Source organism: Bison bison, unplaced genomic scaffold, assembly GCF_000754665.1.
Source record: "Bison bison bison isolate TAMUID 2011002044 unplaced genomic scaffold, Bison_UMD1.0 scf7180017864363, whole genome shotgun sequence".
Classification (NCBI taxonomy): Eukaryota; Metazoa; Chordata; class Mammalia; order Artiodactyla; family Bovidae; genus Bison; species Bison bison.
In genome coordinates this window covers 3,728,438-3,755,399 of record NW_011494935.1, presented here as the reverse complement: position 1 = coordinate 3,755,399, position 26,962 = coordinate 3,728,438, and the positions used below count along the sequence as shown (strand labels likewise).

Genomic DNA, 26,962 nt, shown 5'->3' with positions numbered 1-26,962 from the left:
TCAATGAATGTTGAGCTTTAAGCCAACTTTTTCACTCTCCTCTTTCACTTTCATCAAGAGGCTTTTTAGTTCCTCTTCACTTTCTGCCATAAGGGTGGTGTCATCTGCATATCTGAGGTTATTGATATTTCTCCCGGCAATCTTGATTCCAGCTTGTGTTTCTTCCAGTCCAGCGTTTCTCATGATGTACTCTGCATAGAAGTTGAATAAGCAGGGTGACCATATACAGCCTTGACGTACTCCTTTTCCTATTTGGAACCAGTCTGTTTAGCGTGGTAGAAAAGTTTGAGACACATATGTAGAGAGGAAATAAGGAATATATACATGAAAGGATGAATCTCATGAAATTTTAAATGCATGTGCATGTCTCTCTCCACTTAACCAATTAGAGTTGAAAGCACAACTGCAACAGTATAGAAATACATCAGTGGAGGAGAAGGAGACCTTTCCCTTACAGATGCTATGAAAGAAAAAGAACATATGAAACATTCTATATAACCCACAGTATGTGTTATTAGGGTGTACTTTTGATAGTTTCTCTGGTGAATTCAGGAAGGCCTAGTTTATTCTAATAGATACTTCTTCCTTTTCATGCAGGAGGCCAGATAACCATGTCAGCTGCAGCTGTGGATGCAGCTAATGCAGCCCCCTTGTCGGGGTCCAAAGAAATGAGTTTGGAGGAACCAAAGAAGATGACTAGAGAGGACTGGAGAAAGAAGAAGGAGCTAGAAGAACAGCGAAAATTGGGTAATGCCCCTGCAGAAGTTGATGAAGAAGGAAAGTAAGTACTTAAATTTTTTGCAAGATCTATTCATTCAGAATTCAAATTCATGTCTACTTAGTTTACCTATTTCTCATCCTTTGCTTTGACAGGAAACCATCTTTACCATTTCCGTCATTTTTGTTTTCATTTATTGTATCAAACTCATATGTATAAAGTTTAATAAATAATAATGAAGGACTTGTAATGATAACTATGGCCCTTTTTAGTTCTTCCCACTCCCTGTCCTACTGTATACAAGTGACTACAGCTGACCTTGAACAACACAGATTTGTTGTTTTCTCAGTAAGTACATGCAGTGCCACCCAATCTGCCACTGGTTGAATCTTCAGATTCCAAACCCATAGGTACAGAGGCCCAGCTGTGCAACTTGAGCTTCCACAGGTTTTGGTATCTGGGGCAGGTCCTGGACCCAGTCCCTCTCAGAGACCAAGCGAGGACTGAATTGTCAATCTATTTTGAGTTTTTCTGGTTGATACCTCTGAATCTAAATAACATACCTATACTACTACTATTATAATCAACTCGACATTATTAACTTCTTGTTCTGATAAAAGATTAATCTCACTAACATATATCCCTATGTTCCTTCATGTCTTCTGCATCTTTAGTTACATGACTATTTTTAGTTTCTCTAAAATGTTTTCAGTCTAATATATTTTATTTTTAACTCTTTTTATTAATAGTGATAACAAGTATATTCTCTCTCCCCCTCCCACTGCAATATCTCTATCCTTACATTCTGTAAGGATATCCTTACATTCTACAACTTTTTTTTAAAAAATGTTTTTTTTTTTTTTTTTACAGAGACATCAATCCTCATATTCCTCAGTATATTTCTTCAGTGCCATGGTATATTGATCCATCAAAAAGGCCTACTTTAAAGCACCAGAGACCACAGCCAGAGAAACAAAAGCAGTACAGCTCATCGGGAGAATGGTACAAGAGGGGTGTAAAAGAGGTAGGTACGCAACATGTATATATGTGTGTAGAAATGGAAATTTTTAAGAACTTAATATAAGAACCTCTAATGTAATACTATATAAAGTATAAACAGATTACATGACCTTTTATCTGGTATTAAAATTCATAATACATACTACTTTATTTTCTATATTTTATAAATTTGATATTGCTAAAATCTTTAAGCTTTCTCATTTATAACTGGTTTTCCTCTTAACAAATAAGTCATTTCATTAGGCAGTACAGTAATGAGAGCCAAAGTTATTTTTAACTTATTTAGATAAATAAAAATTTTCATTGGTTTTCTTTATATCCACTTACAGAATTCCATAACTACTAAATACCGAAAAGGAGCATGTGAAAACTGTGGAGCCATGACACACAAAAAGAAAGACTGTTTCGAGGTAAGCTCACATTTGAGAATTTTGGAAACTGCTGTCAGAGGGTCTCTTTCTTTATTTGTGTCAGAGAACTTAATTTTGTTTTTTAAATTACCTATATTTAGGTACAAGTTAAATGAAAACATTAATTTGAATGAAATTAGTTCAGCACCGTCAAAATTTTTTGCAGGAGGACTAACTGATAATTGAATAAACCATAAAGTCCCATGGTATGTTCACACTGCTCTGTAAAGGTTATATGAAATTTTCCTCATGGCTTCAGATACTTAGGGGAAAAATTTAATCTTACTCTGTTTTCCAGAGACCTAGGCGAGTTGGAGCAAAATTTACAGGGACTAATATAGCTCCAGATGAACATGTCCAGCCTCAGCTGATGTTTGACTACGATGGGAAGAGGGATCGGTGGAATGGCTACAATCCAGAAGAACACATGAAAATTGTAGAAGAGTATGCCAAAGTTGACCTGGTAAGCACAATTCACTGCTTTCCTGCTCTCCTTAAAGAATGTATATTTTGGTATATCTGTAGTTTAGCAACTCTGTTTTTTGTCTTTATGCAGTATAAAAATGATTGCATTTTTATTGTAGTAGTAAGCCTAATTGAATAGTGAAATAAACAGTATATACTAACCCTGTTTGGCAGCAGTTTCTTTTTACTTTATTCTCATAGTGTCCATTACTCCCTGATTTAGTTTGCAGGAAATACTGGAAGTATGAAAATAGATTCATGTTCAAAACTTTTGGCTTCCTGAGGTTATAAACTCTTGACTCCCAGACTGTATCTTGCCTATGGGCCTGTTTTATAGTTGTCTCACATAGCATTTGAGGGTGGAGAAAGAAGAATGGGATAACTCCTTTCAGGAAACTGAATTTTATTTTAATGTAACCTCAGTTTTTTCTGTTACGATTTCACCTACTCACTCCCATTTTTTAAAATACCGTAGTCACTTCTGTTCTTTGGTTTTGTGTCCCCCCCCCCCTTTTTTTTTTAAATTGAGTTAACATTTAAGACCATGGGATTTCACATTTTAATAAAATCTGAATTTTATCTTTTCTCAAACAATGAAATATGTGGTAATCCTGGGCCAGCCGGGGAAGAGTCAGTCATCTGGAGTCAAGTGGCACCTTGTCAGCAAGGCTTGCTCCCTGCAGTTTATCCCTGGTGCTATCTAGCTTGGTTTATATTAATGCCTGACTCAAACAGGACTTTATAACTCTTGCTTAAATATGGCCAATTGGATCTGACTCATTTTCATTTTGGGTTTTTTTTTTTTAATTTATTTTTTATTAAATGAAAGATTCTTTAAATTCTACAGTGCTTTAGAATTTTCAAAAGTTTGACATACATGATTTCATATAATCCCATAATAAACTCCCTTTTATTAATCTCCTACCTGCCTATTGCCCCTCCCCTTTTCTTCTACCAATTGGTAACCACTGGTTTGTTCTCTGTTATCTATGAATCTGTTTCTTTCTTGTTTTATTCAGTAGTTTGTTGTATTTTTTAGATTCCGTATAGTACTTGTCTTTCTCTGACCAATTTCACTTAGTATAATGCCCTCCAAGTCCATCCATGTTGCTGCAAATGACAAAATTTCATTCTTTTTTATAGCTAAGTACTAGTCCATTGTATACCACATCATCTTTATTCACTCATCTGGTTTTTTAATTAATTTTTATTATGATACCATTGCTTATTAGTTTCTGCTACACAACAAAGTGAAACAGTTGCATATATACGTACACACCTCCTTTTTTAGGCCACTACAGCATTGAATAGTTTGGGGCATTTTTTGTTTGTTTTTTGGCTGCCCTATGTAGCTTGTGGAATCTTAGTTCCCCAACCAGGGATCAAACCTGGGTCCTTGGCAGTGAAAGCATAGAGTCCTAACCATTTGACTACCAGGGAATTTCCCTGAACTCGTGTTCTTCAGGAGCCAGAGGTCTAGAGCTACAAGATAGCCTTGTCCAGTGACCTTTTCTGAAAACAGTAAACTTATGCGTTTTATTGATATGAAAATTAAATCTCATTTGATGGGACTTCCTGGTGGTCCATGGCCAGAACTCCATACTCCCAGTGCTGGGTGCTGGGGTTCATTACCTTGTCAGGGAACTAGATCCCACATGCTACAATTACGGGTTTTGCATGCCACAACTAAGACCCAATACAGCCAAATAAATAAATTAAAATAAATATATTTAAAAAATTAAATGTTCATTTGAATATTGAAAGTAAATTTCAAATGTTTCTTTTTCCTTAGGCAAAACGAACGCTGAAAGCCCAAAAACTCCAAGAAGAATTAGCCTCAGGAAAATTAGTGGAACAGGCTGTAAGTAACAAAATGATTGTTAAAAAAATTTCAAACTCATAGTAAACAAAAAATGAAGATTGACCCAAAAATTCATTTTATATCTCTCCAGTTAGAAGAAAGTTGAGAGAGGGAGAGAAACGCTATCAAGGGGAAAGAGAAACTGACACATTAAAGGTTCAAGGGACTATAAATTGATGCAGTCATTTTGGAGAGAATATTGCCATAAAACATTTATATACCTTTTCTGGAATTAAATTAGTAGATCCATCCATCCTAAAAATTTCTTAGTATTCAGAAAAATCATTTTGCACAAAAATGTTCACTTTAGCACTTTTTACAACACTAAGAAATTGAAGATAGTTTAATAAGGAATTAGTGAAGTGAGCTATCCTTCCTGTGCATGAGAGAATGTTGCATAGCTCTTAAAATGGCTTTCATCAAGCTTAGTAACAACACTGGAGAACACATATTTTAATAACACATGTAAAATATCATATTACCTTACAGGGAAGACGACTAGAACACTAGTTCTCATTTAATATAGAGATTAAAACACTAGTTCTCATTTAGTATAGAATTAGTGGATTTTTCTTTTTATTTATTTTAGCGTTTCCTACACTTTGAACTTGTAAGGCAAAAAGAATTTGCAAACTAAAAAAAAAAAGATATATTGCAGACAGGTTTTTTCCTATTTTTCCCCCAGTCAGTCAATTTAATAGTTAAGTTATGCTTATTAGAGTTGTGAAAGTTTCTTTTTAACAAATTTATGGTGTCAGTAAAAAACATTTTCAAGTTACCAAGTTTAAATTTCTAAAAGGGACCTTTAATAAGTGAAGTCGCTCGGTCGTGTCCGACTCTTTGCAACCCCATGGGCTGTAGCCTACCAGGCTCCTCCGTCCATGGCATTTTCCAGGCAAGAGTACTGGAGTGGGTTGCCATTTCCTTCTCTAGAAAGGGACCCTTAGCAAGTATAATTACAAAGCAAACAGAACTAGGTAAGTTAATCACCAAGTGAGTAGTCACAGAGGCAGGTTCAAAGCGCAAGTTAACAGAGAGATGATGTTAAAATCTAGCTGTGCCCCTAGCTAGCAAGATGGTCCTGGAAAAATTAATTTGCTTCTCTGAGCCTCAGTTTATCATCTCTAAAGCAGAGATAACAACGCCTACCCACCCCAACACACACACACACAGGAGGCTTAGCATACATGTCACACAGTAAACACTTGGTAATTGGTAGCTAGTGTTGTGATTGTGAATCATTACCAACTCTGGAAGAAAGAAGAGGGCTTTTTTATTGTTTTTCTAATATGTTCTCTGTTGTGTCTTGTAAACATATTATAATTTATTTTCCTAGTCAAACTTAAATGTTTGTAAGGGACTGCTGAGTTTTGCCCATTTGGATGTGAAGATTAACTACATATAGTAGGACTGTGTCTACTGTAGAGATTTAGCAATATAAATATCCTTTGTTGAACTGGCAACTTGCAAGAACTCAAAAAAATGCTTTAAAAAAATTTCCAATTTTGAAAGTAACACATACTCAGAAAAAATATATAGAAAATTATAAAGAAGACAAATATTCCTTATGTTAACCATTAACATTTTAAAATAGGCCTTTTAGTGTCCCAGTCCACTCCCTCACATATATCCATGTATTGTATGATTGTAATGCAACATGTTTTTTAAATGGATTCATCTTTACATTCTCGTTTATCATCTACTTTTTCAATTAAATAATATACAGTACAATGAGGACTTGTTTTCTGTATCATTAAATGCAGACCTTTAACATTTTTTTTTATATAAACTCACATGGTTCAGTAATCAAAATAAGACAGATACGCAGTGAAAAGTCTCCCGCTCCTGCCTCAGTCCATCCTGTCTCTAAACCTCACCCCCCATAATCTTTTTTATTTTTCTTACAGCTCCTTTCAGAGTTTCTTGTGTAAATACAAATACAAATATATAATCTAATTCCCATCTTTCCCTCTTCTTTCCAAACAAAAAAAGGTAGCAAAGTATGAAAAGAAAAAAGAAAAGTGAAAATGTTAGTCACTCAGTTGTGGCTGACTCTTTGCGACCCCATGGACTGAAACCCACCAGGCTCCTCTGTCCATGGAATTCTCCAAACAGGAACACTGGAGTGGGTAGCCATTCCTTTCTCTAGGGGATCTGCCCAACCCAGTGATGGAACCTGGGTCTCCTGCATTACAAGCAGATTCTTTACCATCTCACTCACTAGGGAGCCCAAGAAAGAAAGTGAAAGTTAAGTCACTCAGTTGTGTCCCGACTCTGCGACACCATGGATGTAGCCTACCATGCTCCTCTGTCCATGGGATTTTCCAGGCAAGAGTACTGGAGTGGGTTGCCATTTCCCTCTCCAGAGGATCTTCCCAACCCAGGGATCCAACTTAGGTCTCCTGCATTGTAGGCAGACTCTTTACCATCTGAGCCACCAGGAAGTTAGGGAGCCCAAAGTATACATATTAATATTTTTCTGCACCTTGGACAAATCACGTTAATGGTTGTTCAGTGTGTATTGAGTGCAATAATTTATATAACCATTCATCTCTTGTTGATTTGTTTTTTTCAGTTATCTGTACAGTAGTATACAACATTAGAGTCTTACATAATATATACATCTTTATATAATAGACATACTAATTTCCTTACAATAAATTCCTAAAAGTGCAATTGTTGATGCACTGAATATGCATATATAAAATCTGATGACTTATCAGCATTTTAGTACAGCATTTTAAAAGGCTGTACTAAAATTTTTGCTTCCACCAATATCCTGTATATATATATTTTTTTATACATACATATTTCCACATCCGCCTACTGAGCTATAAGATGTGAAGCCTTTTAAAGGGACATAATGAAATACTGAGCACTTTGTTCCAGGCATTTTGTGGAGTTAGAGAATATCCTGACCAACTACTAATTAAGAAAGGGTGTCTTTGAGGCATGGAGTTCACACCTCCTCAAATCACAGTATGTTGTCACCTGAGTAGATTTCTTCATTGCTGAAATTTTACAAAGGCTGTTTTGCCTCTAAAGATACTTATTACATGATCCTGGTAACTTTGCTTTTGGCCTTAATAGAAAAACAGTGAAATTTAATGAAAATGTTATGTCTGATGATAAAAATGTATGAAATGAATATTTATTAGGTATATTGATCAACTTAATCTTTCTATTATATTTTTGTGATTATAATCCTATCAATGAAAATTTTGGATTTGTAGACAGTCTGATAAAATTATTCACAATGACATACTTGTATTTAAAACTTCTGTGCTCACTACAGGTGAGAAATATGAGAGTTTGTTCAGTTAAATTTATTATTTTAACTATGTTTTTTAAAGTGTTAAATATTCATTTGATTCAGTATAATAAAATCACAAATTCATTTTCTTCTTTTGTGGCATAGAATTCTCCGAAACATCAGTGGGGAGAAGAGGAACCGAATTCTCAGACGGTAAGACATACAGGTCCTATCAGGGTACACATTAAGGTTTAAATTTCTGATGGCTAATGTTAGTAATAACTCATGATAATAATAATAAGCTTAAAGAACACAAGGAGTAAGGGTTGGGTTAAAGGGAAAATAAGAGCTAGATGCTGCTCTTTTTTTCTTGAATTATTTTCCCCTTCTCTCTTCCTCTTTCAGGAAAAAGATCATAACAGTGAAGATGAGGATGAAGATAAATATGCAGATGATATTGACATGCCTGGACAGAATTTTGACTCTAAGAGACGAATTACTGTCCGGAATCTCAGGATTCGAGAAGATATTGCAAAAGTAAGCCTTGCCAATTTAACATACATATTCAGAAAACATTTGTCTTCCCAACCTAAATTTTGTCTACTCATATGGTATCTGGATAGTATATGGGTAATATACTCAGTCATTCCAAAGTAGATCATTCTGGATTTCTTTCTCTTCAGCTGTACTCCCAGACATGTGCATGCGCACACACACACACACTCACTCACTCACTTAATTGTCTCCTCCTACTGGTCTTCTAAAATCTTTGATGAAAGTAAACATTAACACAGTCTTAAAATATGTTTTTCTTTCTAGTATTTGCGGAATTTAGATCCAAACTCTGCTTACTATGATCCCAAAACTAGAGCGATGAGAGAGAATCCCTATGCGAATGCTGGAAAGAATCCAGATGAGTAAGTAACAAGTTCACTGTAAAGATTTCAGGGTAGGGGAGGGAGTTTTTATTAATAAAATGCAATCTGAATTAAAATGAGTATCTATGATTGGGTCAGAAAAAAATTTCCTTAATCTCTGAAACAGTTTTTTTTTTAATTTATTTTAAACAGAGTCAGCTACGCGGGGGATAACTTCGTTAGATACACAGGTGATACCATATCAATGGCCCAGACACAATGTAAGTGTTTCTTCTATGTCAAGGTATTTTATGTCAGCTCATAAGAAATTTGGGGACATTTTTTTAAAGCTTGTTTTCAAGAAGCCCGCAAACAGTGTAGCTGACAACTCATTACGACGGTTTTAATTACCCTAGTGTTTGCTTGGGAAGCCTATGACAAAGGGTCTGAAGTGCATCTACAAGCAGATCCTACAAAACTAGAGTTATTGTACAAATCCTTCAAAGTCAAGAAAGAAGACTTCAAAGAACAGCAGAAAGAAAGCATCCTGGAAAAGGTGATTATGATCTATATACAGTCCATTTTAATCCATTGGGATTAGGTGCAGTTGGTATACAGTATCAGTATAACTATATCATTGAGCTTTTACAGCAAAACAAGCCACCTCAAAACCTAATAGTTTGAATAGGCATTTCTTATTTCTCACCGTTTTGTACATCAGCTGCGTCTCCTGTTCTGAGCCCACCTATCTGAAACCAGATGATCTAGACTGGCCTCCCTTTGGTTTCTAGCAGGTAGCCGGCCTCCTCTGTCCCAAGGAGGCCTCACCTCTACCCCACGTGGGTTCTCATCCTCTGATAGGCTAGCCCAGATTCTTTACGTGACATTCTTAGGATACCAGAGATTAGCGACAAAGTGTGCCCTGGTACACAAGTGTTTTTCAGGTCTTTGCTTACATCATATTTGCTAGTATTCCAGGGACCAGAAGAAGTAGCATGGCCAGGCCCAGATCCAAGGGATGAAGCACCAAAATCATGTGGCAAATGGGCATGCATACAGGATAAGGGGAATTTCATATGAGCCTTTTATAATTCACCACACTCAACAGATGAATAGCAATTGAGACATCTTTTATTTGCCTATGAAAGTTTGGTGGCTTTTTTTCCACTGTGTTTTATATAACAAAGCCCATGAATAATAGTCCTCTAATCTTTGTGATTGGAAATAAACCCCTCAGTAGAGATTTGAATGCAAATCTTTGTAAAATATATTTAATAATGATCAATGTCCTTTTAGTACGGTGGTCAAGAACACTTGGATGCTCCTCCAGCCGAATTGCTTTTGGCTCAGACTGAAGACTATGTGGAGTACTCAAGACATGGGACAGTCATCAAAGGACAGGAGCGGGCTGTCGCCTGCTCCAAGTACGAGGAAGATGTGAAGATCAACAATCATACAGTATGTGTTGAACTAGAATTATATTGTGTCCTTGTTAGCATTTTGTTCTGAATTATATTTTCCAGTAGTAAGTCATTGTTGTGTTTTGGTTTCTTGTATTTTAACTTTCTTATTTTTAACAACTTTTAAAGGTTATATTCCATTTACAGTTTTTACAAAGTATTGGCTGTATTGCCTGCATTGTACAGTACACCCTTGTGGCCTGTCTTATACCCAGTAGTGTGTACCGTCCACTCTCCAATCCCTGTGCTGCCTCGCCCCTCCTCTCCGTTTTAACCACTTGTTCCGTCTGTGAGTCTGCTGCTTTTTTTCTGTATTCACTAGTTTGTTGTATTTGTTTAGATTCCACATGTAAGTGATATCATATAGTATTTGTCTTTGACTTATTTCGCTAAGCATAATGCCCCTTCAAGTCCGTCCATGTTGCTGCAAATGGTAAAATTTTATTCTTTTTTATGGCTGAGTAGTATTCTGTTGTATACCACATCTTCTTTATCATTCATCTGTGTTTTAATTAATTTTTATTGTAATACTGTTGCTTTATTCCCTGTATTTCCTATAAACAGGAATTCAGATACAAAGGCTTGATATAAGTTAAATATTTTGACAGGGACACTTCACAGATGACAAAGTATATGTCATATTGCATATTGTATCACATGATAAAGCTTATTTAATTTGCTGTACTTTTATAGTACCCAAAATACACTTGTCTTTCTAAGAAAGAGTCAAAAACCTAGCTACCTAGTAAGAGCCAGGCCAGTAATCATGTATGAGTGAAATGAGCCAGACAGATTTTACAAACTAGAGAACACGAACCCTGTCTACAGGAAGCATCCGCTGGTCAGCAACAGGCAGTTACTGACAAGTGTGAATGTGCCTAGAATTTCCCAATCCTTCTGAATTTTTCAAGAGAAGTCAAGTAGCCTAGTTTTTTTAATTTGGGGGGGAGAGTGAGAATAGAATGTAAGACCATTGTAACCACACACTTCCCTGTTAGCTAACCCTGGAGTCCCTGTAATTATCACTGTTTATCACCACCATGTGAGACTAACCCAACAAAGACCTACTGTATACCACAGGCCACTATACTCAATATTTTTTAATAACCTATGAGAGAAAAGAATCTGAAAGAGAAAAAAAAAATACATATGTATATATTCTGTGCTGTACACCTGAAACTAACATGACACGGTAAATCAGCTATACTTCAGTTTTTTGAAAATAATACGATTAATTAAAGATAGGGTTTTTTTACAAAGAAAAACAGTATATGAGAAACCTTAGTTTCAGGCTCCTTTTTAAGTAACCTCTCTCTCTCTCTCTGCAGCATATCTGGGGATCTTACTGGAAAGAAGGCCGATGGGGATACAAATGCTGTCACTCTTTTTTCAAGTATTCCTATTGTACTGGAGAAGCTGGGAAGGAGATTACTGTAAGTAATTGTCCTCTAGTTCGTAAAAACAGCCAAAGCTCTTAGGTCAAAAATCTGTATGAAACATAGATTTTTATGTTTCAAATTTTAACTTTTTCCTAGATGATTGGTAGCTATGATACTCAAGTTAGATTACACATATTTTTCCACAGAATTCAGAGGAATGTATTATAAATGATGCAACTGGAGAAGAATCTGTGAAAAAACCTCAAACCCTCATGGAGGTATGTCCATGATCAGCTGTCCTGAATTTTTAAGTCTTAAAGGGAAGACTTTAAAACTTGCACTAGAACTTTGGTTTTGCGTTAATAACACTGTGTGTAAATGCTCCATTTCAGATGCATCAGGAAAAACTGAAAGAGGAGAAAAAGAAGAAGAAGAAGAAGAAAAGGAAGCATCGAAAGAGCAGTTCAGAGAGTGATGATGAAGAAAAGAAACACGAAAAATTGAAAAAGGTACTTTGTGAAGCCTAAATAAATAGTAAAAGTGACCACAGTCTTCTTTATTTGTAGGAATCTTAGAAAATTATCTTGTCTTATTCCCAAGCTCATTTTAAAAATGAGCAAACAAACTCGAAGACTGGGTGATTTGCTTGGGTCACCTGTCAGGTCTAGAATACAAATGGAGGTTTTGTGTGTCTCCATATTGCCTGCCTTTTGAACTTTTGTTGAATATCACTAATGCACAGAAGAAAAATGGTTGGTATAGCTGTTATTAGAGTTATTGACATGTTCCCCAGAGAGAATTGCCATCTAACGCTATAATTGTAAGCTTCAGCAAGTCTTGGGAAAAGTCAGAATTGTATTCTCCACCAAAAGCGTTGGTTGCTGGCTTCTGTCAGTAAAATGAACCTCATTCAGTTTTTGTTGTTAAATAAAATTCCTTTAACATTGAAAATATCATAGGATGTTTTGTGCTCTATGAAAATTTTTGAGCCAAATAATGATTAGTTGTAGCTCGACAGCAATAGAGCTGACTCCCAAGCAGAAGCAATCTAGGTTTTTGATGTAACAGTTCATAGTCAGTGGGGTCTTTTGGTACTCTGCCACTTCTGAACCAAAGGGATCTGACTCAGAGCCACGGTACTCATGTATTTCTTCTCACTATAGGCACTGAATGCAGAGGAGGCCCGTCTTCTTCATGTCAAGGAGATCATGCAGATCGATGAGAGGAAGCGACCTTACAACAGCATGTATGAAACTCGGGAACCCACTGAAGAGGAAATGGAGGCCTACAGGATGAAACGTCAGAGGCCAGATGACCCCATGGCCTCCTTCCTCGGACAGTAGTAACTCGTCACTGACGGTGACCCAAGACAGACTCTGCTGATACATTCTTTTAGATTCTTGCTGTTGATTATCGATGGAAAAATCCGTATCTGTTCTCGTTAAAGTCAGGAAGCAAGGAATCTACCTGACTTTAATAAAGTATCCAGAAATCTCATAGTAAATTCATTCCTTTACACAGTGGAGAACAAAGAAGAAAAAAGCGGTACATTAAGTGCAGATTAAGATTTTATTTCCAATTTTATATTAGTGATGTGGGAAAAGATCTTAGTTCTCCACCTATCATGAATATCTTCTCAACATTTATTTATTAAGTTTCAAACTTTATTTCCTCAATTTTTATGGCCCTTTAGTGTTAGGACTCATTGTGAAGGCAATTAATTACTCTTTCTAGAAACAAGGGCTTTGTTTTTTTTTTAATTAATAGTAACTATAACTGTAGTTATTTAATAATCATTTCTTTTTACCTTCTCAGATTTTTCTGATCTGAAACTGATAATCTATCTTGAGCTTTGGGTTACTGGAAGGAAATCTGTGGAACGTGTGAATAACTTTATCCCTCATGTCAGTCTATGTAGTAACAATTCTGTTTCCCACTTGGTTATGAAATTTTGACTTTCAAAACATTTCCTTGTATCTTATACTCAGAACTAAATGTGTTAGCCTTTGAATGGGGAAAAAAGTTTTTCACCCTGAGTCAGTGTTGACTGATAAGTCCTAGGTCTTTTACTAGTCTGGACAGGAGTATTCAGACTCTGAAATCCTCTCCTTTGTCACAGAGAATATGGTTTGTGATACTAATTGTTATTTTAATTGTGATTGCCTTTATATAACAGTCATGAATGTTAGATTTTTTAATAGATTGTAGAGTATCTGTTGTACCTAATCTTTATAGCCAGCAGGTGTCTTTCGGTAAAATTTGCAAAAAGTGAAACCTGAAGTTGAACATTTCTTCAGAATATTACAAGCATAGCCAGCCTGTAGGGCTATTTGTATCTGAGAATGACATGATCTTTAAGCTTTTTCTAATAACATTGGGAAGATAGTACTGACAGAGTGGGACGGGTAAAAACAGCCTGTTTAAAACCCCTGACACAAGTACATTGACTTTTAACAGTTCACTGGCTTTTCTGAACTACCAAAACCCACTAGAATATTGCAGTAAGTTAACATCTCAGAAATACTGCTGATGGGAAAGTAACTGAATCAAACTGTCAAGTACTGTGGATATACATTGTATCTAAATTCAGACCAGTATGAAACAGTGATGCAAACAGATCTAATTCTTACCTACTTTAAGAATGTCAAAAATTTTTGTTTTCATATTCCTACCTTAACATAGGCTGGTTCAACATAAAATCTGATATTAGTGTCTATTTTGTATTTTATTTATCTTTTGTTAATAAAGATATATAATTGGAAATATTTAACTGTGAGTGATTTGTAGCATTATTTCAAATATTTGGCAGAAAAGTAGTTTATAGAACTGGCAGGAAGGCTGAGTTAGCTTCTGCACATTTGAATTAGAAAATTTCAGGACACTAACTCAAAAGTGTCACCTAACATTTTGGGGCTTCTGTTTTCTTTTGTGAAACCTAATTTAAGCTGATTTTAGGAAGAATTCTATAATATCTGAAATCACGTCTTATTTCTGTTTCATTTTGGATAAAAGGCAACATCTAGAACAGTACTCGAGATAACAAGCTTTGGTTTTATTATCTCAGTTATAGATGACTTGAGTGCTGGAACTATGTGCTATAGTTTGCACATGTTATCCCTCAGAAGACTTTCATGGGGTGAGTAATAGGATGATATCCTATTTCACAATAAGCATAAGGACTCATTGAGTCCAGGTAGCTTGCTCAGGTCCTAACAGTAAAAGGCTGGGGTCAGGATGTAAACCAAAGTCTTTGACTCTAAGCCTATTCCTTTCTCTAACATTTAAGGCCCAGAGTTTTGGACCAGGAAGGCTGGTCTTTTGCAGTTTCTCTCATTGACAGAAACCTTAGGCAGGCTCTCGGTGTTTTTATCAGGCTCACCCTCAATACCTGAAAATGAGGTATCTGCCCCACCTTTGACATTTCTCCCTCCCCTAGGCTTGTGGGATGCCTCTCACAAGACTATACAAAAATGAATGAAATGTGATGTCATGAAAAACCCTTAAAATAGATAAGAGGACTGTATTTAGGTTTGTTTCATTCAACATTTTCTAGTTTCTACTTTAGGGTTTTTCCTAAAATCTCATATGGGTTTATTTCTCTAAAGGTCTTGTTTGAAAGAATCTTAAAAGTCATTTCTCTAAGATGGATGATGATTCTCATCAAATTCACCCACACGCTCTTAATTAATGGGGAGATGGGGGCAACCAGCATGGGCGAGAGGACACAAGCTCATCCTCTACCATTTGATCTTAGCAGAATTTACAGCTTGTCTCATTTGCCTGGATGTTTAGTTTGGAAGTAGAATTAACTTCTTTCTCTTCTTCCTCATTGATTCCACAAAGAAAATGGTTAATTATTGGAGCTTCATAATCGCCAGGATCAAAGCCTGACAATATAAATTTTTATTTCTAGCTCTCTGAATATTAAAAAGTAGAACTATGTGGCTTTACAGTGCTTTTCGTCCCTGAGATTCTACGATGCATCTTCTCTGCAGACAGAACATGCAGAAAATTCCCAGCTCCACGTACACAACCTGAAAAGAGAACCAGCGCGCGTGCTCCTTCCTGGAGGCGGTGGGGGGGCCCTAGCCGTTTGCCAGTGCGCCTGCGTGCGAGGATTCGCCTCGCCCTGTCTGCGGGCGGGAAGGCTCCAGGAGAACCCGGATGGAGCCCGGCGCGGTAGGAGCGGGGGATGCTGCGGGCGCAGCTATCGCACCGCGCCTCGCAGGGTCCTGCTCCGGGGTCGCACCCAAGAAGCCGCCGCCTAGACTGGTTCCAGCTCCCGGAGGCTGAGCCCCAGCCTGAGCAGAGAGGGAAGTGGAGCCCGAAACGGGCGCCTAAAAGAAGCCCTAGCATCCCTTGGGCCTGCGCCTGTGTCTCGGAGCCGTCGGCTGGAGACCGAGCAGTCTTCTTCCCGCGCCGCCGGCGTCCTTAGCTCGCCCGGGCAGCCTCCTAAATGCTCCGTCCTTTATAATACACCAAGCCTTACCAGTTACAAGCCCATGTCGTTTACTTGCACGCTCATAATTAAACCTCCCAACAGCCCTATAAGGTAGGTACTGTTGTCATCCCCAGTTGAGGCATTGAAGCTTGGACAGGTCCCAGCCTCTAAGTGACAAAGCCAGCATCCCAGGCGTTTGCCTCTGGTGCATTTGCTCGGCTATTGCATTCCCGTACCTTCTCTCCTGGTTTTTGCTTTTAATAACGTAAAAATAGTGAATTTTCAATCCTCTGCCTCCCTGGATACCTGCACCTACCATGGACTGGCATAGGCAGAGGCCACGTAGAAGTCTGATTGTGTTTGGTTTGGTGTTTAAGGTTTACTGCTGCACTTTGGTGGTGTCACTGCTGACATAGATGTTTTAGCCTTCCCCGGGTGTTTCTGTTGTATGAATGTTTACTTGTAACTGACTGATTTTTCTCTCAATTGTGATACTGTTTCATATCTACCCTTCATAAACTTGCAAAACATTTTACTCTGTTGCATCTGTTCTTTCATTCTGCATCTTCAGATGGCTTTCAGCAAATTCTCAAAAATCTTTCTGAAAACTAATTATGTCTATCTTAGTAAGTAAGCCTTTTTGTTTATTTTACTGTTTATTATGGGAAATTTCCAGCATACATAGAGTGAGTACGGTGTAATGATGTGTGTCCATCAGCCAGCCAACTCAAGACCAGTCCTTTTCTATTTCTACCTGCATTGTGTGTGTGTGCTGAAGTACTGTATTTCAGAGAGCCCAGACATCATTCCACCAGTAAATAATTAAGTCTGTGTTTCTAATGATGAAGACTTTTAAAAAACACAACCATACCATGATCACACTGTTTCAGTTAATAATAATTCCTTAATAAGATGATGCTTTTTTTAATGTTTACATATTTTAGGGTATTGTGATTGCTAAATACCACAAAGGAACAAGTGAGAATTGTGAGATTCTATAACACAAGAAAGCCTCTTGGGCGGTAAGTTCATCTTTGAGGATCTTAAAACTTCTTGCTACCTGTTCTCCCTTTTTGAGGGGGAGGGAGAAGAATTTTTCTAAAAATTCTCTTGTTCCAAACAGGTTAATCTTCAATCAAAATATATGTGAGTAGCACAGAATGGATAGGAATGTACTCTTAACTCATCCTATAATTTCTAGTTGGAAGTCATTAGAACTAAACCTGAAGTAAAGAAAATCATTTGAAGTAAAGCTTTCTCCTTCACTTTCTCTGTACCCCCAAAATATACATAACAATATACAGAAAGATAAGCATTTTTTTATGTTCATCTCATAATTCTGTTATCAGTTAGGAGAGGTTCTAAACACAGTCTGCCCATGATCTCCTCACTTGACAAAAGAAAGCTTAAGATCAACTCTAAATTGTCTTTACCAACTGGCAGACATCTTTCAATTTTAAACTGGTCAATAGCAACCATATGGTAGATCAACTTGGCTAGTTACATAGAAGCACAATTTACAACTTGTTATTCTTGGCAGAGCCTCTAGCAAGCTAAGGCTTTAAGTAGATATTCTTGGCTTACTTACTGTGATTTTTTTATGGCTAAAGTGGGTATTTGGATTTCAGTGTACCCCTGTTACATTATTTCAGCCATATTCTGTGGTACAGAACTTTGGGAATCATTTATATGGGAGACAGAATTGATTTCTAAGGCATATTTGAGCCTACATGTGGATTATACCATTACTCATTGCTCAGGAGGGAAAAAGAGAAAAAGAAAAACATATCTTTCTTTTTAGGTCCCTCAGCTTTCATAGGAAGTTGTCATCAACTCAGAAAAGGTAAATGGGTCTTAAAGCACTTAGTGTTTACTTAGCAACCTAGAATATCTATAAGGCTAGGAACTGGCCTGGGGATGTGTTCATTCCTCTAAATCTGTCTGTGTACTTGGATGTGTATCAGAATCACCTGGACAACTGTATTTTCGCTTCTCTTGTCCTACTTCTGGAGAATGATGATGTATTAGTTCTGAGGTGGTACAGGGAAAAGTTTTCTTTCAGAAGTGCTCCCAGTGATTGTGATAGGCAATCTCATTAAGAGATTTCTGTTATGGGTACTATTCAGGAAAATTATCTAAAACACTTTATTTAGAGTACATATTTGGGGCCCCTACTCCAGAGCTGTCCAGGAATATGTATTTTAGCAAGAGACTTAGATGATTCCTCCATTTATTTAGTAAACTAAAGAAAACCTGCCTTCTACATCCTTTCCTACTATAATTAAGGCTTTTCCTCTATGAGAGGACTTTTTCTGAAATTTCAATAACAAGAATAGTTGTGTTTCTCCTGAGCCACTTGCTTACTTTTTTTATATGACAGTATGAATCACGGACTGATAGTGCGTATCCTGCTTCTGTGTCACACGTGGCTTAGTCAGACCTGTTTGAAATTCTCTGCTTAGGTTGGAGTCAGAGCCACTCAAGGATCAACTAGTTTTATAGACTATTTGATTTAAATCCTTATATATTAGAAAGAACTAGCCACCATGTCAGAATCTGTCCTCAGAGTATTTAGTGAAGACTTCCTTCTCCATTCACTAGTTTATAACTGGGGGTGTGCATGCATCTCTAGCATAGGATGGAAGGGAGGGATGGCAGTGAGATGCCTTTTCTGGGGATACAAAACGTACCAGATTTGTTTGGAATATACATCATTGAAAACAAAGTAAGCCATAACTGCAGCTCACCAATAGAGAACTTACAGGGTATTCACAATTTGCATAAGCCCTAATCTCTCATATGTAACTTGGTGGCAAGGTGTTTGTTCCAAGGCTTTAGCTGTGAGTTTGCTCAATTTAAGTTGTCATATTGTCATGGCTTACTTTGAACTGACATGTTACAGGATATTTATTGACGTGTACACAGATGACGGGATGGCATGAGAAGTGGCTTTGTTTTAATTCAGTTAGCCACTGGTTTTTAATGTCTGGGTTATATTTTACTTCCAAGCAAAAGTCTCCAACATCTGTGGAATACTGCGTGAGAAGTTTGGGGTGCCATGTCGAAGAAACGCAAATGGGACGATGACTATGTTCGTTACTGGTTCACCTGTGTGACAGAGATTGATGGGACTCAGCGCCCACAGTGTGTACTGTGTAACTCGGTATTTTCAAATGCTGACCTCCGACCGTCAAAACTGTCTGACCATTTTAACAGACAGCATGGTGGTATAGGTGGGCACGATCTCAGCAGCCTGAAACATGTGCCAGTACCAGCTGATCAGAGTGAAACCCTGAAAACATTTGGAGTTGCATCTCAGGAAGATGCCTTACTGCAGGCATCATATCAGTTCGCATATTTATGTGCCAAAGAGAAGAATCCTCATACAATAGCTGAAAAATTAGTGAAACCTTGTGCACTGGAAATAGCACAAATAGTTTTGGGACCAGATGCACAAAAGAAGCTTCAGCAGGTTCCCTTATCAGATGATGTCATCCATTCTAGAATTGATGAAATGAGCCAGGATATCTTACAGCAAGTTCTAGAAGATATCAAAGCCAGTCCTCTTAAAGTGGGTATTCAGCTTGCAGAGACAACAGACATGGATGACTGCAGTCAGCTGATGGCATTTGTGCGATACATAAGAGAGAGAGAGATTGTAGAAGAATTCCTGTTCTGTGAACCACTGCAGTTAACAATGAAGGGAAAAGATGTGTTTAACCTGTTCAGAGACTTCTTTTTGAAACATAAGATAGCACTCGATGTATGCGGCTCTGTTTGTACTGATGGTGCCTCTTCTATGCTAGGAGAAAATTCAGAGTTTGTTTGCTGTGTGAAAAAAGAGGTACCTCATATCGTGATCACACATTGTTTGTTGAACCCTCATACACTTGTCACAAAGACATTGCCTACAAAACTGAGGGATGCTCTTTTTACTGTGGTGAGGGTAATAAATTTTATCAAAGGGCGAGCTCCAAATCATCGCCTGTTTCAGGCTTTTTTTGAAGAAATTGGAATAGAGTATAGTGTTCTCCTTTTCCATACTGAAATGAGGTGGCTTTCCCGAGGCCAGATACTTACTCATATTTTTGAAATGCATGAAGAAATAAATCAGTTTCTTCACCACCAAAGCAGCAATTTAGTTGATGGCTTTGAAAACAAAGAGTTTAAAATTCACCTTGCATACCTTGCAGATTTATTCAAACACCTAAATGAACTTAGTGCATCTATGCAAAGGACTGGAATGAACACAGTATCAGCTAGAGAGAAGTTGTCTGCCTTTGTTAGGAAGTTTCCATTTTGGCTAAAGCGGATTGAGAAAAGAAATTTTACCAACTTTCCTTTTCTTGAAGAAATTGTTGTTTCCGATAATGAAGCTTTATGCATCGCAGCTGAAATAACCCTGCACCTACAACAGTTGAGCAGCTTCTTCAACGGCTATTTCTCTGTTGGAGATCTTGATGAGGCAAGTAAATGGATACTGGATCCATTTCTTTTTAATCTGGACTTTGTCGATGATGGTTATTTAGTGAAAAATGATCTTGCTGAATTACGAGCTAGTGGCCAAATCCTAATGGAATTTGAGACAATGAAGCTTGAGGATTTCTGGTGTGCTCAATTCACAGTGTTTCCCAGCCTGGCAAAGACAGCACTAGAAATCCTTATACCATTTGCAACTACATACCTTTGTGAGTTGGGATTTTCATCACTTTTGCATTTTAAAACCAAGTCCAGAAGCTGCTTGAATATGAGTGATGACATCCGTGTGGCTATTTCAAAAAAAGTTCCTCGTTTCTCAGATATCATTGAACAAAAACTACAGCTCCAGCAGAAGTCACTATAAAATGACAAACTTTTTGTGTATAATTTTTAACATATTCTTCAGTCCATTGTAAAATTAAGCTATAATTCTCTCTTTTATATTTATGATATACCAAATCCTATGTTTTAGAAAGTTCAGCATTTTTAACTTTCGATTTTCATGTGAGACATTAAAATATGTTTTGAGAATTAAGAGCACAAGCAGCAGAAAAGATTAAGTGCTACTAATATATAGGATTCTTCTAAGTATCTGTTTAGCCTTTTGATGTGATACATATAAAAAAGACACCCAAACACTGGAATATCCAAGCTATTTGGCATAATAGGCTATGAATAGAGCCAAGAGAAAAAGAGAAGACCTCCCAGAACATACCATCTCACTTAAAAGTCAAAGTCAAAGGATGAAATGACATACTGAGTCCTTCCATGTGCTTAAGGGTTGTTTTAGGGACATAATGTTATCAGAAGAGGGTTATGAAATGTTATAGTGAAAGGATGATCCTAGTTAACATAAGATTTATTTTTAAATGTATTATTTGGAGTTAGTCTGAATGTCCATTCCTCTGGTTCTATGCTCTAAATTCCATGACACTAATAAACATCCTGATATCTTGGTAGTCATTCCTTGTCTTCTTTTAAGTTATATCTAGACCCCAAGTCTTTGGGGCAGCTAAAGAGGAGATCCTAGAGCCCTGTTCAAGAAATTCTAATTTAACTGGCCTGGGCCAAGGAGCTTCATTCTCAACCAGCTTTCCAGACGGTTCTGATGGATTCTTTGGCCCTCTCACCTCATCTTATTTTTCCTACACTTAGTTTTCCTTTGGCCCAGTTTCTTCACTTATTTTATACCTTATGCTATATGTATTTTTCTAAGATTAAAACTTTTGAATGGATCAAAATATAAATAATAGAGAAATTAACATAGAAGTCACTGTAGTAACTCAGGGCCACCAAAAAAAAGTCCCCATGGAACTCTAGGTTGATATATTTTCCTGGATGATAATTGGCTAGATTTGTTTGTAAACATAAAGAAACTAGGATTTTTATTTCAAAAATAAAAATCATACAGTTTTATCCAAGCCCTGTATGCTCAAAGCTGGAGAAGAAATGAGTCGTATAGTGAAAAGCCACAGTCCCCTTCCTACCCAGTTACCTTAACAGTTGCTGTTTTAACAATTTATAGTCCCCCCCAAAATATCTAAGTAATACGTTACACCAAATATACATACGCCAGTTTTGACTTATAAGAGTCAGAAGTTATATATTGACTCCTCTAGATAATATGTAAGCACTGAATTTATAAAGCATCCATCTCCTACTACTTCCAGTTTTTTGTCATGGCAGTATTAATTTTACTTCCTCTGTTGATTCTTCATAGCCCTTTGATTGAAGATTTTTTTCCGTCTAGGAATTTCTCACATGGAAAGAATCAGGGGTGTCCACAAAGTTTATAAGGTGGGTAATCATAGCATTTTTGAAAAAAATTTTTTTAACTTGAAGGGGAATGACATCTATCAAATTTAGATGCCACTTGAGTATGCAAATTGAAATTTATATTTCCTACACAAAACTAAACTTTATCACTATCCACCAAAATGCTTTATCAATGAACATAAATACACCCCTTCTTTTCTATAAAAATTTTAGTTAGAAAATATAAGTCCTAATTTTTCCTAGTATAATCTAACATCAAGAGCAGTGGGAGAAATTTCCAAAGCTGATATAGGAAAAAATCTGGAAGAGTATATATGAAGTTTAATATGTATGCATATCTAAAGATAGGAAGGAAGTAGGGATGGGAGCAAAGGCATGAATGAAGCCTGGGACCTAACAATACAATAGCAAGATTAGGATGAAGTGCCAAAAGCAAATGACTTATGATAGCCAGCCATTAGTCCACTAGAATTTTCTCTTAGACTACATTCATTAATTTCTGCTCTGTAACAAAAATCCAAAGGACATTCTGAAGGCAACGGCTAACAAAGTTCTTCATTCTTTTTTAAATTCTATAACAGTTCATTTTCCTCTGATCAAATGAAAGAGACTGCAGTGTCTGCTAAAATGAAAACTTGAATTTCTTCTTTTTTTAATTTAAAAAATCTTCAGTGGTACATATATTGGCAGGTTTAAGTCCTATATGTTGTTTCTTTTTCTTCCAAGGAAGAAATAATTTTTTTCTTATATTTTCACAATATGAGGTCATTGATAATTGCAAAAAGCCAAGATGTATAAAGACATAATTTTATAACCAGCAGATGTCACTCTTAGTGGATGATTGGTTAAAAGCAAACTTACTCTCATTACAATTTCCCCAAATATCTGATTTTCAACATCTTTAGAAAAGTGGTGTGAGTCTGGAGCTTCCAGTTGTCAACTTCCCTGCCAGAGGGTGGAGCCAGCAGAGACAAAGCCAAGAAAAGGAAAGAGGTTCGTTACAACGTTGCTTCCGCACCTAAATGCATTATACTTTTTTAACTTTTTAGTTCTATAAACTAATTCCGTCTTCTGCAGTTTCCTGTCACATGCAACCGAGAGACTTACTTCATATACTTGGTTTCCAGTCTTACTTTTATGAATGGCTAATAGGAAAGTTTTTACTCCATTAATTTTACTATCAATTTTGGACAACTCTTACTTGTCCCCTATAAGATGAAACAATTGGACAAGTTTTCCCTAGGGAACCTTTTCATTTTTTTCTACAGAGGTCGTATTTCATCTGCTTAATTTGAATTTTGATGGTATGACATAGTAGACCCTTTCCTAGATATAAATAGAAAAATAGACTTCTGTTGTTTTTTTTCTTTTTGGTAATGGCATCAGCTTGGTTTCTGGAGCAATCACAGTTCTTATGTATCATTTCCTTCTACTAACAAAAGACGTAACCTAGAATTTTGGACACTTTCACCCTTTATCAGGTTTACTTTTTTATTCTGGTAAGAGACCTTTATCTCTAATGCTGTATTATGAAAGGTCTCAAACATACCAAAAAGTTGGACGAGTAATACAGTGGACACCCATATGGTTATTTTCTAGATTCAAAAACTGTTAACATTTTGCTATAGTTATCTGTTTATATAAATGTATAGGTGTCCCTGTATCCAACAGGGTCCAGTAAGAACAGAAACTGTACCCATTTTTAAATAGTATCCACAGTGAAGAATCACTGACCTGCTACTAGATAACTGGAAAGGCAAAAGGGGATACTGAGGTGTCACAGAGATAATAAATGCACAAAACAGCTAACATCAATAGGGCTAGTTAAACAAGAAAGGAGGCTGACATTATTAAAACACAAGCTTGAATGAGGGATCCCTTGGAAATGAGACTCGTGTCTGGGGAAGAGGCCCTGATTGGTATTAATGTCTTAGGAGCTCAAAAGTCTTAAGAATGTGTGCCAGCCAGCTGGTACTGCTCTCTCTAAGCATGTATGATGAGGCTGGCTCCAGAAAACACTGAAAACCTAAACCAACTGCTGCTCCTAAACTAACTCTCACTGCCAGGGTGAAGAATCACTGCACAGATGATGTCATCAGCAGTAGGAAGCAAAAGAGGAAGGAGCAAGTCCCTGGTCCTTCCTCTAGATTTCTACCATGTCTCTTGTTTACCCCTTATTTACAGGGCCTAACAGAAAGCTGGGTGATAAAGAAGTGTACTTTGTGCGATCCCAGCCCCAGCATGACAAAGCAAGTGACAGGAAGTAGAGAGGTTGTCTACTATTAGAGATTGTCTATTGTCTTTGAAGCTGAAAGACAATAACTTAGTAACCAGCACAGCCCATCTTTTTGGCTGCTCATCCTTCTATCCATAATTGAATCTCTATACAATGAACATAGCTTTGTGGCTCTTGTAAGATGTAACTGCTGCTGCTGCTGCTAAGTCACTTCAGTCGTGTCCGACTCTGTGTGACCCCATAGATGTCAGCCCACGAGGCTCCCCTGTCCCTGGGATTCTCCAGGCAAGAACACTGGAGTGGGTTGCCATTTCCTTCTCCAATGCAGGAAAGTGAAAAGTGAGAGTTAAGTCGCTCAGTCGTGTCCGACTCTTAGCGACCCCATGCACTGCAGCCCACCATCCTCTGTACAAATAAAGATGCTTTACCTTCTCCCCAGAATGAGGAAACAGAAGTCTTAACTCCTCACATTTAGTAACAGTGCCATTGAATTATTCTGTTGCCTAAAAACTAGCCCCAACAACCAACTTTTTTGTGTGGGCTTGAGTGGGCAAAAAAGAAGTCTCCAGGTATAAATCATCTATCTCACTGTTACAATAAACAATAAAAAAAAAACCACCCTAAAACTCCTCAGATACATGGTTACAAAACAACACTATTCATCAGGATATGCCATGCCTTGACCAGACCAATTTCAGGCCCACTGGCATTAACCCCAACAGCACAAGCCAAATAAGGTCAGTAGAGTCTCAACTCCCAATTCAGTAGAAACACTGTTGGGTCCCTTGGTGAAAACATTTCCTCCTTTGGGAACCAAGGGAGTCACAGTCACAGCAATGGGAAGCAAAAATTCTGTGAATTATTAGGTGCTCACCCCCTGATTCCCAGACTAATGTATTTTGGCTTGGTGGATAAAAGTATATTCATTGGTGACCAATACAAAGCATAATTGGGGCTTCCCTGGTGGCTCAGAGGTTAAAGCGTCTGCCTGGAACGCGTAGACCCGGGTTCGATCCCTGGGTCGGGAAGATCCCCTGGAGAAGGAAATGGCAACCCACTCCAGTACTCTTGCCTGGAGAATCCCATGAAGGGAGGAGCCTGGTAGGCTACAGTCCATGGGGTCGCAAAGAGTTGGACACAATTGAGCGACTTCACTTCACAAAGCATAATTGCATCCTATAAGAACCTTAGCTTTTAGATTAGTTTTTCCCAGTTGTAAGTAACAGTATTAAGTAGATCATTCTGTCATTCTAACAGACTAGGTGCTTCTGAGCGATCAAGTACATGACACGACCAATAAATTCCATAGGTGTCAATCTGTTGCTACACTCTGTTATGAATGTCTGTGTCCACTCCCAAATTCATATGGTGAAGTCATAATCCCCAATGCATAATATTTGAAGATGTGGCCTTTGGGAGGTAAGTTGGGTTTAGATGAAGTCATGAGTGTGGAAGCCTGGCCCAATGGGATTAATGCCTTTATGAAAGTCTTGGCTCTGTATCTCTGGTGCACAAAAGTCATGTGGGCACACAGAAAGGTGGCAGCCTCCTACAAGCCAAGAAAGGAGGTCAGAATGAAACCTATCTTGCCACACCTTGATCTCAGATTTGTTGGCCTCCATAACTGAAGAGTCTCTGTTGGTTAAGCCAGTCAGTCTATGGTATTTTCTTATGGCAGCCCAAGCAGATTAACACACACTCCTTTGCTGCTGCTTGATAAGGTTCAGTGTGGTGCAGGATACAACAACACAATAAGGCTGGCAGAGGCACTGAAGACAAAGCTACATCCAGATGGTGTGTCTTTTTCCAGTGAGACTAAGCAGCTGCCTCTTCCATGATAGAAGGAATCTAATGTAATAAGTCTATCACCAGGTGCCCATGTTTGGGGCTAAGTATTGGTCTCTGCAATTGGCAGCTCAGGCACTCAGTGGGACAGGGAGGAGGGAGATCCATGTTGTTGAGCCTCCATTCTTGGCCAGTGTGGCCATTGCTGTACGTGGCCCATGGGGATTAGGATGATTGGAGAAAGGCTGACTAATCACTGCAAAGTACATCATCTTGTCCTCTTGATTACTGAGAGCTTCCTCTTCATTAATGTAGGTTCAGCAAGGCCAATAGGAAGTCCTCGAGCCAAAGGCAGCTGTCACAGGAATAGGCCTGCTGTTGATGAAAGTGAAAGAGGAGGGTGAAAAAGCTGGCTTAAAACTCAATATTCAGAAAACTAAGATCATGGCATCCAGTCCCATCACTTCATAGCAAATAGATGGGGAAACAATGGAAACAGTGAGAGACTTTATTTTTGGGGGGCTCCAAAATCACTGCAGATGGTTACTGCAGCCATGAAATTAAAAGACACTTGCTCCTTGGAATAAAAGCTATGACCAACCTACACAGCATATTAAAAAGCAGAGACATTACCAACAAAGGTCCATCTAGTCAAAGCTCTGGTTTTCCAGTAGTCATGTATGGATGTGAGAGTTGAACTACAAAGGAAGCTGAGCACAGAAGAATTGATGCTTTTGAACTGTGGTGTTGGAGAAGACTCTTGAGAGTCCCTTGGACTGCAAGAAGATCCAGCCAGTCCATCCAAAAGGAAATCAACCCTGA

At 37.7% G+C, this 26,962-nt stretch overlaps 2 protein-coding genes across 3 annotated transcripts in view; both read left to right on the top strand.

Moving 5' to 3' along the window:
- Window positions 1-14,193, top strand: part of SLU7 (SLU7 splicing factor homolog (S. cerevisiae)) — a 16,286-nt gene extending 2,093 nt beyond the window's left edge. Inside the window, exons 2-16 of the mRNA XM_010855321.1 lie at window positions 598-781; window positions 1,589-1,742; window positions 2,068-2,148; window positions 2,447-2,611; window positions 4,406-4,474; window positions 7,893-7,940; window positions 8,133-8,264; window positions 8,547-8,644; window positions 8,798-8,865; window positions 9,001-9,140; window positions 9,881-10,042; window positions 11,373-11,477; window positions 11,630-11,701; window positions 11,816-11,932; window positions 12,587-14,193. Coding sequence (XP_010853623.1) covers window positions 612-781; window positions 1,589-1,742; window positions 2,068-2,148; window positions 2,447-2,611; window positions 4,406-4,474; window positions 7,893-7,940; window positions 8,133-8,264; window positions 8,547-8,644; window positions 8,798-8,865; window positions 9,001-9,140; window positions 9,881-10,042; window positions 11,373-11,477; window positions 11,630-11,701; window positions 11,816-11,932; window positions 12,587-12,766 — 1,761 coding nt within the window. The 5' untranslated portion in view covers window positions 598-611 and the 3' untranslated portion in view covers window positions 12,767-14,193. The remainder of the gene's footprint in view (window positions 1-597; window positions 782-1,588; window positions 1,743-2,067; window positions 2,149-2,446; window positions 2,612-4,405; window positions 4,475-7,892; window positions 7,941-8,132; window positions 8,265-8,546; window positions 8,645-8,797; window positions 8,866-9,000; window positions 9,141-9,880; window positions 10,043-11,372; window positions 11,478-11,629; window positions 11,702-11,815; window positions 11,933-12,586) is intronic.
- A 1,375-nt stretch (window positions 14,194-15,568) lies between these two features.
- Window positions 15,569-21,302, top strand: ZBED8 (zinc finger, BED-type containing 8). 2 transcript variants are annotated; one of them, XM_010855319.1, is made up of 4 exons: window positions 15,569-15,975; window positions 16,809-16,886; window positions 17,666-17,707; window positions 18,874-21,302. In XM_010855319.1, exon 4 carries the CDS (start codon window positions 18,923-18,925, stop codon window positions 20,705-20,707), a length of 1,785 nt encoding a protein of 594 aa, XP_010853621.1. In that variant the 5' UTR covers window positions 15,569-15,975; window positions 16,809-16,886; window positions 17,666-17,707; window positions 18,874-18,922; the 3' UTR covers window positions 20,708-21,302. The 2 variants fall into 2 exon arrangements, with proteins under 2 accessions (XP_010853621.1, XP_010853622.1); XM_010855320.1 differs by lacking the exon at window positions 17,666-17,707.
- Window positions 21,303-26,962: the final 5,660 nt, after the last annotated feature.

Excerpts from the sequence above, each read along its gene's own strand:
- ZBED8 (XM_010855320.1), top strand. The coding sequence starts at position 18,923 with ATGTCGAAGAAACGCAAATGGGACGATGACTATGTTCGTTACTGGTTC.